We start from the raw sequence: 14,474 nt of genomic DNA on the forward strand, positions 1-14,474 counted from the left end.
TCCTAATTTTGCATAACAGATTTATGTTTGCACCTTCAATACTGCTTGGATGTTATATTATTTCCATCATTGCTCTTTATTTGTTTTTTTCCTTACTGTTGAAATGCATTCTACAAAATTTCTTTCTTGATGCACAATTTCTGCTAGTGAGGTCATTATTTGCTGCCATAGTTCCACATTTGGGAGGGAAGTCATCAATTTGGAGAAAGAAATTTATTTATCAATGTGAATCCAGAATGATGTGGAATTTTTTATTTTTGCAGGTAAAAGGTTGTGGAGAGGCCAAGTGTGATTCTCTTTTTTCAGCACCATTGCAGGGCTACCTACTTGGTATACTATCTGCTTGTCTTTCAGCACTTGCAGGTGTTTATACTGAGTATCTTATGAAGAAAAACAATGATTCTTTGTACTGGCAAAATGTACAGTTATATGCGTAGGTACCCTGTCTATCACAAAGTACCTTTGATTGCTTTATTGTGTCAGTATTTCTTGATATATGCCAACCATTACCTTGATAAGATGTAAAAAGAATGGGGAAGTGTTTATAATAAATTGGAACTTCATTACGAGAAATTCAGTCAAAGACATAGTGCACTTCTTAGTATAAGACAGGAGTTTCTGATTGAGAATAGCGAAAGACATGCTGGAAATGTTTCTTCTTGCAACTTTCTGGCAACACATGGTCTGGTAGACTTTATATTCTCATTTTCTTTGTCCTAGCTTTATTGCTTGGCTTTTGTTCTTTTCTGTTTTGCAAGGACAATGCGCACCTCTTGTTTATTTGAGTTTCTTTTCGGAGGATTGAGCTTATTGTGAGTTCATCAGTGCATGTGTTTTTGTAAACTTCATTGTTAAATAGTTAACTGTTTGTGGAGACAACTCTATAATGTTGTCAAAGAGTGTCTGGAGCCAAATAGAGCACTCTACCATGTTTTCTTCAGTTGCAGATTAATAACTTGTTCCTGTGTCTGCTTTTAGATAAGATTAGATAATTATATTAATGTTTGACGAATGACCACAAAAGTAGTGCGTTTGATTGCTATGTTTCTATGGGGGATACTTGATATAAACTATCTATAGCTTTCTAGATTGTGGAAAGATGGAGAAGTGCTGGCAGTAAATCAAATCTTTATTGCTAAAATAGTAAATACTAAAAAGGAGGAGTTCCTGATATGTTTTGTATTTGTTTAGCACCAAGGATAAGTTTCCAATTTAGAAACAGCCAAGAACATGTCGGAAATGCTATCTCTTGTCCATTCTTTGGATAAAAACACTCATTTTGAATCAGGGACTTCACCTTCAATTTACACTGCCAAGAATTTGCTGCTAGTCCCAATTTTCCCATAGATCTCTCTTGAGTTACTCGCTTCCTTCACCTCACTAGACATGTCAATCTTTGCTCCAGATTTTGCCATTCAGTTTTTGGCCAGGATTGCCATTGTCAGGATTGGAATAGACAATCTTCCTGTTGCAGCAAAATCAGATATGCTTTCCCTCCTTGCTTATGTTGGTCAGGGCTTTTATCTAATCACTTGTTGGCTCCAGGCTGTAACAATCTTGATGCATTTGTTTCTTGGTTTATAATGTAATATATGAGACATTTTCCCGCAAAAGGAAAACTCTCATTGACCTTGGCTTAGTTTTTCATTGATCATTTTTAGTTTTCCTCTTGTGGGCTGCTGCTGTCTGTTTTGCAAACCTTACTCAGTAATTTCCCTTTTTGGGAATTTACTTTGCTTGTGGTCCATAAACTGAAATACAGCACATTCCGAAGTGGTGTAATGCTCCAATTTCTTTCTATTTGCAACATTTGCTCGTTTCTAAACTTCATTGGTTAAATCAAAATGTTGGCATCCATGAAAGGGATTGAACTCTGTGGATTGTCGAGTAGATTAAGAGCCTGAGTGAGTCATATACTGAGACCAATATTTTGGCAAAAAATAATGGACAACCTAAGTACTTTAATGGCAAATAGAAAGTGAAAGTTGTAGTGATGTTGAAAGTAAGCAACAGAAATATGAAGAGCAATAGGCTATGGAATTTTTTTCTGAATTGTATTGTGATATGTAAACTGCCATTGATGTTCCACTTTGAACAGTTCCTCACAATAGATCTTACAAGTTTTTGCAGAATCTTTGTTATGCAGTGGTTACTTATAATTAAAATTTATATTTCAAGCTTAGTGCTCAAAATACTGAAATGAACTGGGAATGAAATAAAACAAGCTAAAACAACTCCACACCTTCCACATAATGGACACAACATGTACCCTGGGAAACTTAATATGGGAAAATGCAGCAGAAGGTGAGGGATATGCCTTGCTCTTTTTTTTTTCTCAAATCTCAATTGCGTAGCTTTTCTTTGTTTAAATGAAACCATACTTCGATCTTCTACCTTGAATGCCTTTTCAAGTCTATAATAGTCATGCTGGACTTGTACTTTTCTGTGACTTCTTCAATGTCTTTCGCACTTGCAAATGGATCTACTTGATTTTGTCAATGAATCTTTCCAATGCTTCTCCCTTGGTGTCTTCCCTAGCTCCTTCTTGCTGTCATATACAACATCTAAAAGCAAAGGTGGCAAATATCCAAAGCAATTTTCAAAAGGGGACTTACTAGGGGATGTGTGGAATCCTTTGTTATAAGAATGTTTACTGTAAATCAAATTTCTGTCCCAGGTCGTTGGAGTTCTGATTGTAACGCCTCAAAAGTTGAACAATTGTCTTGTTCACTACTTATGTCTACCCATTCGTTTAGGTGGAAAGTTGTAGATATATTCAAGTTGGCGTCTATCTTCTCCCAAAGTGTCGTCCAAAAGGCATTAAGGGATCTTGTATCATTGTTTGAGATGATGCTCCTTCGTATTTGAAAGTGCACATAAGTCTTTTCAGAGAATAGGATTACTGCATTTTATCCCTTGATGGCATTTTAACAAGGCACAATAATGCACATCGTACTAAATCTGCCCAACACCACAAATAGATAGTCATGTCACCTCTTGGCTCTTGGTAAACCACCCATGAACTCCTTCAAGATCCAGACCATTTGGGTTAATCCTGTTGAGAATTCAGTAGGGCAGTGAGTATGTTAATTCTCTTTAACTTGATAACTCTTTGTGTTATCCTTTTCCTTATTATCTTTGTTCCTTATTATTATTGTGTGAGATGCATCAAACAGCTACGAAAACAATAAGAACAGTGACACAGTATATAGGCTGCAAGCCAGGGCCAAAACCCCTCCTCTTGAGGGGAAAACCCTTAAATCTCTTATCTTCTTATAGATCCTTCAATTGATGAATACCATGACCTAATGACTCAGACAAATACCCTCCAAGATCAAGATCAAGTCGGCCTCCTACTGCAAGAACTTCGACCTCCTACTGCAGATCCGAAATTCTGTCTTCTTGCAACTGCTGCTGCGCCTCTTGAAGACTTCGATCTTCTTCGTATGACCTTCTCTTCCCTTCGCTTGCCTTTCCTTGAGACTTAGGGCTAGTGAGATACCCTAAGTGACCTTCGCTTGACTTCCTTTCTCTTTTTCCTCCAAGATCGAACCAAAGATAACTCCAACGCTGAAACCCTAGCTTCGATTTCCATGTGGGAGAGAGAGAACTAGCCCAAGCACTTTGACTTCCTTTGACTTCTCTTCGTCCTTCTTCTTTGACCTTTCTTAGTCCTCTTCTTCGCATTGAATGAGATGAATGAGTGTGTGTAATGGAGGACGAGTTCCTCTCTATATATATGCTTCTTCAAGGGTAGACATGGCTCTTAATGTAGGTTGACTTGACAGCTTCTAGGCCGACTTAATCTTGGAGGTATTTCGACACTTTAAAGACAAAACGTTTTTTTTCTTTACAACATACAATGTGCCCATAGGGTCTTCAATATATGACAGTGACTCTTAAACCTAGGACAAACCCTAGAGGCACTCAATGGGTGCTTGATCTATAAAATAAATAAACTTGAGCATGAAACCCATGCTTTAATAATAATTTCTTTTCATTTTATAATTTACAAGAATACATTTCATACTTATGAAGACCAAACCTAGTTACACATTTTTCAACACCCCCTCTTAACTAGGGAGGTATTCATAAGAGGTACATGGTCATTCTCAATCTAAAGAGATCTCATAAAAAGAGTCGGATTGGTAACCCATCTGTCTAGCATCATATTTAACCAACATTGTCACATAGCAAGGCCTTGACTAACAACTCTATCTCTCCACAAGATCAGAGCACAATCTTGGCGAGACCAATGATTTATAGACACCATCATCATTGTCTCTCAAGGTACATACTCCACTCGGGTGTTCACCGAGTGTGACCTTCCTTTGGACTATACTTATCTTGGATAGCTAGTCCTCAAAGAATATTGGTTCACGACTTCTCTTGTCTTCAATGCCCTACCACATTCTCAAAGAGTATCGAATGCCAGATGGTTACCCAATCCTCCATTCTTTCTTCCCAAGTGAAGACAAGAATGTAGTGTCTATCTCTCCCTCTCAATTAGGGAGGATACATGAGCCAAACCAAGATTGTCTCTCAAGTACACAAGCTACTTGTTTGGAAGTGACTTTGTCAATATGTCAGCTACCTGCTCATCAATGGAGATATACTGTAGCTATAGCACACCATTTTGCACTAGCTCTCGAATATAGTGATACTTGTTGTTTATATGCTTTGTCTTTCCATGAAACACTGGATCTTCAGACAAATGTATACAACTGGTGTTATCACAAAGTATCACTGTAGGGTTCATCGGTCCTTCAAACAGGTCGGATAGTAGCTTCCTCAACCATACTACTTCTCTGCTTACTTCACAGGCTGCAACATATTCAGCCTCAACACTACTCAAAGCAACTGTGTCTTGCTTTCTGCTCATCCATGAGACCATGGAGGATCCCAAACTGAAACATCCTCCTGTAGTGCTCCTTCCATCTTGCTCACTGTGTCCCCAGTCAGAATCTGTATATCCAATCAGTTCGACATCATTCCTTTGTCATACTTCAGACAATAGTGGATGGTTCCTCGCAGATATCTCATAATATGTTTGCTGCTACCCAATGATCATGCTTTGGTTCCACTTAGAATTGACTGAGAACATTTACTGCAAAGCATATGTCTGGTCGAGTATTCACCAAGTACATCAATGATCCAATAAGTTGCCTATACTTGGAAGGATCCACAGGGCTAGATTCAGAATTCCTTAGTCTCTTCAAGTTTGTGATCATCGGAGTGGTCATAGGCTTGCAACCCATCATGTCAAACCTTTTCAACATCTTGATCACATACTTTCCTTGACCCAAATAAACTTCCTCAGGCCCTTGCTAGACTTCTAGTCCCAAATAGTAATGCATTAGCCCAAGATCCTTCATGTCAAATTTTGCTGCTAGTTGCTTCTTACATTCTTCAATTCAACCTTCTACACCTGTCAAGAGAAGATCATCTACATACAAAAGAATGATTACAGGTTCACCATCTACAACCTTAATATAAAGGTTCGAATCAACATAACTTTTTGTGAAGCCTATTCTTTGTAGGTATGCATCCATTTTAGCATACCATGCCCTTGATGCTTGCTTGAGGCCATATAATGTTTTCTTCAATTTGCAAACATATGCCTTCCTATCTTTAACTTCGTATCCGAAGGGTTGCTCTATATAGACTTCTTCATCTATTGTGCCATTCAAAAACACAACCTTGACATCCATTTGGTGGATGTTCCATCTCATCGATGCTGCCAGAGAGGATCGAATCGTTGTATATCTTGCTGTTGGAGCAAATGTCTCTTCATAGTCGGTGCCTTCAAGTTGAGAGAAGCCCCTAGCCACAAATCATGCTTTATACTTATCTATACTTCCATCAGCCGCATGTTTGATCCTATAGATCCACTTGGAAGTAACCATAGATTTGTCTTCAGGCCTAGGTACGATCTCCCAGACTCCATTCTTCATTATAGATTTATACTCTTCATTCATTGCATCTTTCCATTCCTGATTATTTACAACATCTTCAAAAGTGGATGGTTATGCTTCTATTAGTTTTGTCATGTATGCAACATACCCAAAATATCTTTTGGGTTTCTTGCTTTCTCTAAAAGATCCTTTCGTTGCCTCATGACCTTCGACATCAAGTAGAGTACATTTCAACCAATTAGGCCCTTTTTTCTTGTTTCAGGGATGACCACAAGTTGAACAGGCTCACTGGGACCTTCTTCTTCATGGTGTGATTCTTCTTCCCCCTTGTCAACTCCCTACTCAAATATTAGAAGTTCTTCGTCATCAGAATCTATGGAAAGTTCCTTTGATTTCTTGAATGCTATGCTTTCATCAAATATGACATCACGACTGACTTCTATATGATGCCCATCTTTCATGTAGATCCTATAAGCTTTTGATGAGTTGCTATACCGAACAAATGTTCCCTTCATGCCAGAAGGATCCAACTTCTTTCTTTTGTCCTTTGGTATATGGATATATATAGGACACCCAAAGATCTGGAGATGATCTACAAATGGCTTCTTTCCAGTGAACACTTCTTCCAGAGTTTTGTTGTCTAGAGACCTGTGGGGACTTCGATTTTGAATGTAGACAACTGTCTTCGTCGCTTCCCCCCACAAAAACTTAGGTAGATCCTGACCGTATAACATTGCTTTTACACTTTATTCAATGGATCTATTCTTACGTTCTGCAACTCCATTTTGTTCGGGATTATATGGGACTATCAGCTCCCTCTTAATCCTAGACTCCTTACAAAATGCTATAATCTCTTTGGATGTATTTTCTCTTCCATTATCAGATCTTAGTATCTTGATTCTTCTTTCTATAAGGTTCTCCACTTCAGCTTTGAATTCTTGAAATTTTGTAAATACTTCGTCCTTGGTTTTCATTAAGTAAACCCAGGTCTTTCTTCAATGATCATCTATAAATGTGACATAATATAGATGACCTCCAAGAGATTTAGGAGTCATAGGGCCGCATACATCAAAGTGAATGAGGTCCAAGATTTCTTTTGACTGTGAAGCACTGCTTCCAAATGGTCTCTTGGTATTCTTACCCAATGCACATCCCTTACAAACTCTTTCATGATCTTTCTTTAGATAAGGAATTCCATCTATTATGGAACTTAGAGTTGGAAGTAGTTTGAAATGTAGATGACCAAATCTTCTATGCCAAAGTTCACATGGGTTGATTTCAATGTGAACTAGGGCTTGGGCCACAAGAAATATCAGTCTGTAGAGTCTTCCTTCTTGAATGCCAATGACTTTAGCTTGATCTATACTTGAGTCTTTACCCCATATAACGACCTTTCCATCAACGAAGGCTACTCTATCACCCTTATCTTCTAGACTTGAAATTGAAAGTAAGTTCTTGTGCAAACCTGGTGTGAAAATTCCTAAATTGGAATTCCTATTGCAGCAACAAATGATATTTCTCCTACTTTTTTTTTTGTAAATAAGATATGTTATATTACTGTATAGAAGAGGTATTTACAAAAGTTGGTTTGTGCGAGATTGTCTCTCCAACACAAGAGGCAACGACCTTGGCTATTATGGCAGCGAAATTGACAGAGTTACATTGAGACTTGACAAAAAGGAAGCTCTGTTTGCGATGGGAATTACAATGCTTAGAATAGAGTAGACAAACAAAGACCAAAATTATTGTTGACTCCAAAAAGAGACCAGAAATCTGAGTCGAACCGGGACTGTCAGTACCCAGGGCCTTTATTTTCTGCTCCGAAATCGTCGCTGCATTCTCTGCTGCGACCTCGAGTCTGAAAGGGAGACAAAACAAAAAGGATCTTGTCGTGCACATTAGGGGTTGGCGGTGACGGGTCGTCATCCTAGCTTATTGGCTGTTCTTGGGTGCTTCCCTCCTGCGACGCCATAGCAGATGGATGGCTAGGGGAGGCTCCCGCCACTTCTTTCTTTACACTTGGAGAGCATTCTGCAGGTGAATGCATCTTAGCAGTAGACTTTTTCTTTAAGACTGTGTAGTGAGGAGAGTCTCGAGTGATGAAACGACAGTGATGGACAACCTCAACATAAACCACGAATTTGTTGGTGAGGCTGTCAATTTTGTTCTCCACCACTTTAGAGCGCTCTGCTTGCTCCTGCATCGCCAGGCCAAGGATATATTTCTCCTACTTGTTAGATTTACATGAACAAGTTTTTGTAGTTTCCTACGACAAATATTGAAATAAATACACCGCAGCCTTCACTTAATTAATTTATATGCGGAAACAAGAGACTGAGCAAGAAATAAAATACAACACAATAACACCGTTATTTTTGGACAAATGCCCCCGGAAAAAACCAATGTGGGAAAACCGGTGCAGCAGATCTGAGGGTTTATTATTATTAAGCAGTAGCGAATTTTGAATACATCTCTGAATACCTTCAGGGTTATTCAGTTACAAAGAGAGAAATACTGGCAGAAAGATTTGTGAGCTTACCTCACACAATCACTGAGAAAAATCCAGCTGATCCTATTACTGGATGAGGTGCCTCTGGCAGGCCCTGCGTTGCCTTTGCGCAGTCCTCACGCAGTCCCTGTTTAGCCTGTCTAGGCACTGCATCACCCAACCCACTGATTGATTTGCTGCCCGGAGTCATTGCTCTCAGCCTCCCGGTCTCACACCCGACTCCCGGTTTCTGAAACTAACTTCGCTGCAAAATTTCAGACTCTCTCTCTCACCTTTTGCGCTGCCTCTGGGTGGCCCTGCATCGGCCTCTGCATGAGAGCTGCTGGATCACTCTCTGCCTCTCTCTACTAATGATTCTCCGACTGAGAAAATCTCTCTTTGGATGCTATCTTTGCCCCTCAACTGCGAGAAATCTACTCGATCAGAATTTCCTCCTGAGAACTCACTTCAGAAATTTGATCTCTTGATCTCTCGGTGTGTTTTCCAAATGGCCCTCAAGCTTCCTTAAATAATCTTCTCGTTGACACTCAACAACCCCGATTAAAAGCTAATTAATGGCTAAGATCATTTTAGCTTGATCCTCGTCTTCTTCTAGAAGTTACACCCACAATTAGATTAATACCCATTAATATTTTTAATTTCTTAAGTTTAGACTTAGGGGCCCATTAAAAAAATATTAATTATTTTAATAAAATTGTTTCTGGGTGGAATTGCCCAAAACGTTTTCTGGGTTCTTTGGAATACGTGTGCCCAAGCCTCCTTGCAGAATTTGAGGCCTAGAGCACATCCAATGATACCCCAAATCATCACTCCCTCTTAGCGATGAATGTGCTCTAGCAATATACGCTGCTGCATACTGCTCTGACTCTGAAGCATCGTCCTCTGCGTTGCTGATGTCTGACATGTTGTCCACCAACTACTGCGCAAAAGCTGCATCTGTACTGCTGCTGACCTTGCCACAGTCAACACTACATCCGTACTGCGATTCCCTCTGAATTTCTGCATCCGTGCTGCTGCTAGCACTGCCACTGCACAACAAACTGTTGCTGCTACTCCATCAACAATGGAAAAACATCCCAAATTACTGAACTAACTATGTTCAGTATGATACCACGTGAATGCTGAAGCCTGACTGCTGCTAGTCTCTGCGTTGACCCTCTGAATCTACTGCGCTGCTGCTGACCTTTGCTCTGTGCCATCTGCACTACTGCCAACTCTGCTTTGCGCTGTTCAGACTTTGGCACTCCTAGCCATTGCAACTGTCTCTCCGACACTCCTCGGCACCATCTGACACTAGTTCATCTTACTACCTCTGATTTGGGCTCTGCTCCCGTAGCAAGGAAATGATCCTAGCCGTGGGCTCCTTAGGGATCTTGCCCATTTGTATCTCTTTCGAATTGCAACTCCAAATCTCAGCCCACCTTCCTCCTGGAGGTATCACGACTGTCATGGTGAACTCCTCTTTGATCTTCGCGGGTGCAGCCTTCGGATCGTGTTTCTCATCCTTGTCCTTCTTTCTGAGTGGGCACTAAGTAGCGTAGTGACCCATCTCACCACACCTTAAACACTTGATCTTCGAGACATCCTTCTTACGTCTCTGCTGCTCCTGCTGTCCCTTCAATGCAAGGGCTGCATTCTCCTCCTCTTTCGGCTTCGACCCACTGCTGCTGCTTCCGTCAAGTTTAACCTTGACTAAGTCTCTCCTCAGCTCCTCTTGTTTTAAAGCTGCCCACATCTCATCCCAATTCGGCAAGGCTGCTCTGCCTAGGATACTTTGGACAAAGACTTGCCACTCATCCGAGACAGAATTGAGGGCTAGTCTAACTAACTCTGGGTCTTGAGGTGTATGCCCCACAACAAACAATTCATCACGGGTCTCCTGAAGCTTTGTGAGGAATGGATCCACACGCTCCCCTTTCTGCATCTGAGCAGATCTTAGCTTCTGTTCAAGGTACATCTTCTGCTGCTTGGAAGATCCCTGATATAACGTAGACAAAGCGTCCCACATCTCCTTAGCCATCCCTCTGCTAGCGTTGTGACAAACAACATGATCCTTCACTCTGTCGAGGATCATTCTTTTCGCCTTTGCCATCTCAGCCTTGTATTTCTTCAACAGATCTGCATCTGCAGGGATAACCACCACGCTGTCGACATGTCTTGAGGGCATGCTCATCTAGAAGGAATGACATTCTAGCCTTCCAAATGACGCAGTTGGATGCCCCATCCAACCTGTCCTGATACCTCAAGCCACTGGTTTCCATTTCTGCCACAAATGTCAAAAATCTCCTCTCTCCTTTGTGCTGCTGCTGGGCTAGCCTACGCACTCCTTGTTGGAGCTAGTAAAACTGCTGCCCCTTGCTGCTGCTCAGCTCTAGAGAATTCGAATTCCTTGGCTAGGAATTCTTTGAGGAAGAAATTCCCTCAATCGTGCTTCTCCTCTCTCTTCTGACAATTTTCTGCCTAGCAAACTGCCTGCAGAAAAATCTGCATCCCACCAGCTCTCCTCATGCTAAGGCTTCTGCGCTGCTCCCTCTGCCCCAACAAAACTCGATCTGGAAGCCCTTCTCTCTGTCGACTCACTCAGAGAGAGACTGCCTCGAAATTTCAGCCCTCCAGCTAAGAACTGCGAAACTCTCTGGGGTTTTGACCTGCTGCCTCTTGTAGTTTTTCAATTTCCCTCTTCTGCTCAACGCTGGGTTCTTTGGCACTACTCTTCTTGTTCCACCTGCAGCTCCGATACCATGTGAAAATTCCTAAACCGAAATCCCTACTGCAGCAACTGATGATATTTCTCCTACTTGTTAGATTTACATGAACAAGTTATTTGCAGTTTCCTACGACAAATATTGAAATACATACACTGCAACCTTCACTTAATTAATTTATATGTGGAAACAAGAGACTGAGCAAGAAAGAAAATACAACACAATAACACCGTTATTTTTGGACAAATGTCCCCGGAAAAACCCAATGTGGGAAAACCGGTGCAGCAGATCTGAGGGTTTATTATTATTAAGCAGTAGCAAATTTTGAATACATCTCTGAATACCTCAAGGGTTATTCAGTTACAGAGAGAGAAATACTAGCAAAAAGATTTGTGAGATTACCTCACACAATCACTAAGAAAAATTTCGGCTGGTTCGGTCACTGGATGAGGTGCCTCTAGTAGGCCCTGTGCAGTCCTCACGCAGTCCTTGCGTCAGCCCCTCTAGGCACTGCGTCACCCAGCCAACTGATCGATTTGTTGCCTAGAGTCACTGCTCTCAGCCTTTCGGTCTCACACCTTGGTGCCCCGGTTCTGAAACTGATTCTGTTGCAAAATTTTGGACTCTTTCTCACCCTCTATGTTGCCTCTACGTGGCCCTGCGTCAGCCTCTGCGTTGCCTCTACGTGGCCCTGCGTCAGCCTCTGCGTGAGAGCTGCAGGATCACTTGCTGCCTCTCTCTACTGATGATTCTCCGGCTGAGAAAATCTCTCTTGCTGTGGATGCTATCTCTGCCCCTCAACTGCAAGAAATCTACTCTATCAAAATTTCCTCCTGAGAACTTCTCACTTTAGAAATTCGATCTCTTGATCTCTCGGTGTGTTTTCCAAATGACCCTCAAGCTTCCTTAAATAATCTTCTCGTTGACATTCAACAACCCAGATTAAAAGCTAATCAATGGCTAAGATCATTTTAGCTTGATCCTCGTCTTCTTCTAGAAGTTACACCCACAATTAGATTAATACCCATTAATATTTTTAATTTTTGAAGTTTAGACTTAGGGCCCCATTAAAAAAGTATTAATTATTTTAATAAAATTGTTTTTGGGTGGAATTTCCCAAAACGCTTTCTAGGTTCTTTGGAATACATGTGCCCAAGCCTCCCTACAAAATTTTAGGCCTAGAGCACATCTAATGCTACCCCAAATCAACACCTGGGACAAATAGAATGTTGTTGAGGTGAATGTTGCTTCCGTCTTCCAGCTTTATGGAGGTTGATCCAATACCTTTCACGGGATTGCTCTTGTTATCTGCAAGTTCCATTGAATAAGATGATTTTCCTTTTGATAAGGTCTTCAATCGATTGGAATGGCAAGTCATGTGCCTTGATGCACCACTGTCAATTACCCAACTGTCTTCATCTTGGAATGTGCCAGAGAGAGCCGAGAAGAGATCTTCATTCGTTTCTTTGACTGATACCTTCTTTGAAGAAGATAAGAAACTCCATGCTTCCTTGATACCTTTCTTGAGATGGCTTGCGATCTTCTTGATGAACTTCTTCACTGTAGAGGAGATCTTCATGATGCCCTTAGATAACCTTAGCTTTGATACCATGTTGAGAATTCAGTAGGGCGGTGAATATGTTAATTCTCTTTAACTTGATAACTATTTGTGTTACCTTTTTCCTTATTAGCTTTGTTCTTTATTATTATAGTGTGAGATACATCAAACAACTACCAAAACAATAAGAATAGTGACACAGTATATAGGTTGCAAGCCAGGGCCAAAACCCCTCCTCTTGAGGGGAATCTCTTCTCTTCTTATAGATCCTTCAATTGACAAATACCATGACCTAATGACTCAAACAAATACCCTCCAAGATCAAGATCAACTCGGCTTCCTATTGCAAGAACTTCGACCTCCTATTGCAGATCCGAAATTCTGTCTTCTGGCAACTGTTATTGCTCCTCTTGAAGACTTTGATCTTCTTCATATGGCCTTCTCTTCCCTTCGCTTGCCTTTCCTTGAGACTTAGGGCTAGTGAGACACCCTAAGTGACCTTCGCTTGACTTCCTTTCTCTCTTTCCTCCAAGATCGAACCAAAGATAACCCCAGCGCAGAAACCCTAGCTTCGACTTCCACGTGGGAGAGAGAGAACTAGCCCAAGCACTTCGACTTCCTTCGACTTCTTCTTCGTCCTTCTTCTTCGACCTTTCTTAGTCCTCTTCTTCGCATAGAATGAGATGAGTGAGTGTGTCTAATGGAGGACGAGTTCCTCTCTATATATAGGCTTCTTCAAGGGTAGACGTGGCTCTTCATGTAGGCCGACTTGATCTTGGAGGTATTTTGACACTTTAAAGACAATACAATTTTTTTTCTTTGCAAGATACAATGTGCCCATATGGTCTTCAATATATGACAATGACTCTTAAACCTAGGACAAACCCTAGAAGCACTCAGTGGGTGCTTGACCTATAAAATAAAAGAACTTGAGCATGAAACCCATGCTCCAATAATAATTTCTTTTCATTTTATAATTTACAAGAATACATTTCATACTTATGAAGACCGAACCTAGTTACATATTTTTCAACTGGGCTTAGCAAAAATTTATGCTTCACACTAGCCAAAATCATTCATTAGGTATGCTAAGCTTTTTCAACCATATTTTAAGGGTTGGATTAGGTAGTTTCCTCAAAATTGGATGGTGTTCATTGATGTTCTTGGAGGATTGAAGTAGAGGCAAAGGCTACACAAAAGGCAAAGGGTCATACTAATGATTAGGATCCCAATATAAGTGATGGTGAAACATTGTTTTCCATTTAGGTTCGTTGTTTAAATGGTGTTTGCTCATTTATTCATAATGCGTTCTTTCAAAGTTTCAATGTGATGTGCTATTTATAAAATAGGACATTATAGATATATGTCACATTTTCCTATTTTCTAATTCAGGTTTCCTATGCATTTTGTTTCCGAAACTTGTACCTATTTTCCCATATCATGCTATAGATCTCAAGTCTTAGAGACGCTGTAGTATGAGAAGTTTTAAACTTAATGCATAAGTAATATAGTTGGAAATGGAATCCTTTATTTGAAAGGATCATTTTGTGTGTTGCTTTTATATCCAGGTATGTTCAAAGTCGTAGTACAACTATTGCTAGAATCGAACAGGAGCTATATATTATAACATTAAACTATATATTTTTGAGATGAAGGCTCACGATATTTATGGGATTTTTTTAATGAGCAACACCTTGTCCCACGCTCAAGGGCTTAAGTAAGAATTGGAAGTCCGGTGCCTTGCCAACGGTCCACAAAGAGCAAACATGCTACAAACAAGATTTGAA

General features: G+C 40.5%; 1 protein-coding gene across 1 annotated transcript in view; it reads left to right on the forward strand.

Moving 5' to 3' along the window:
* Window positions 1–221: 221 nt before the first annotated feature.
* The window catches only part of LOC149157922 (Nucleotide-sugar transporter family protein), a 64,027-nt gene continuing 49,774 nt past the window's right edge, over window positions 222–14,474 (forward strand). Inside the window, exon 1 of the mRNA XM_089436051.1 lies at window positions 222–433. Coding sequence (XP_089292177.1) covers window positions 237–433 — 197 coding nt within the window. The 5' untranslated portion in view covers window positions 222–236. The remainder of the gene's footprint in view (window positions 434–14,474) is intronic.

This window comes from Pinus tabuliformis, chromosome 5_2, assembly GCF_031772625.1.
Source record: "Pinus tabuliformis cultivar Carrire ecotype Pingquan chromosome 5_2, CPIR1, whole genome shotgun sequence".
NCBI classification, from domain to species: Eukaryota; Viridiplantae; Streptophyta; class Pinopsida; order Pinales; family Pinaceae; genus Pinus; species Pinus tabuliformis.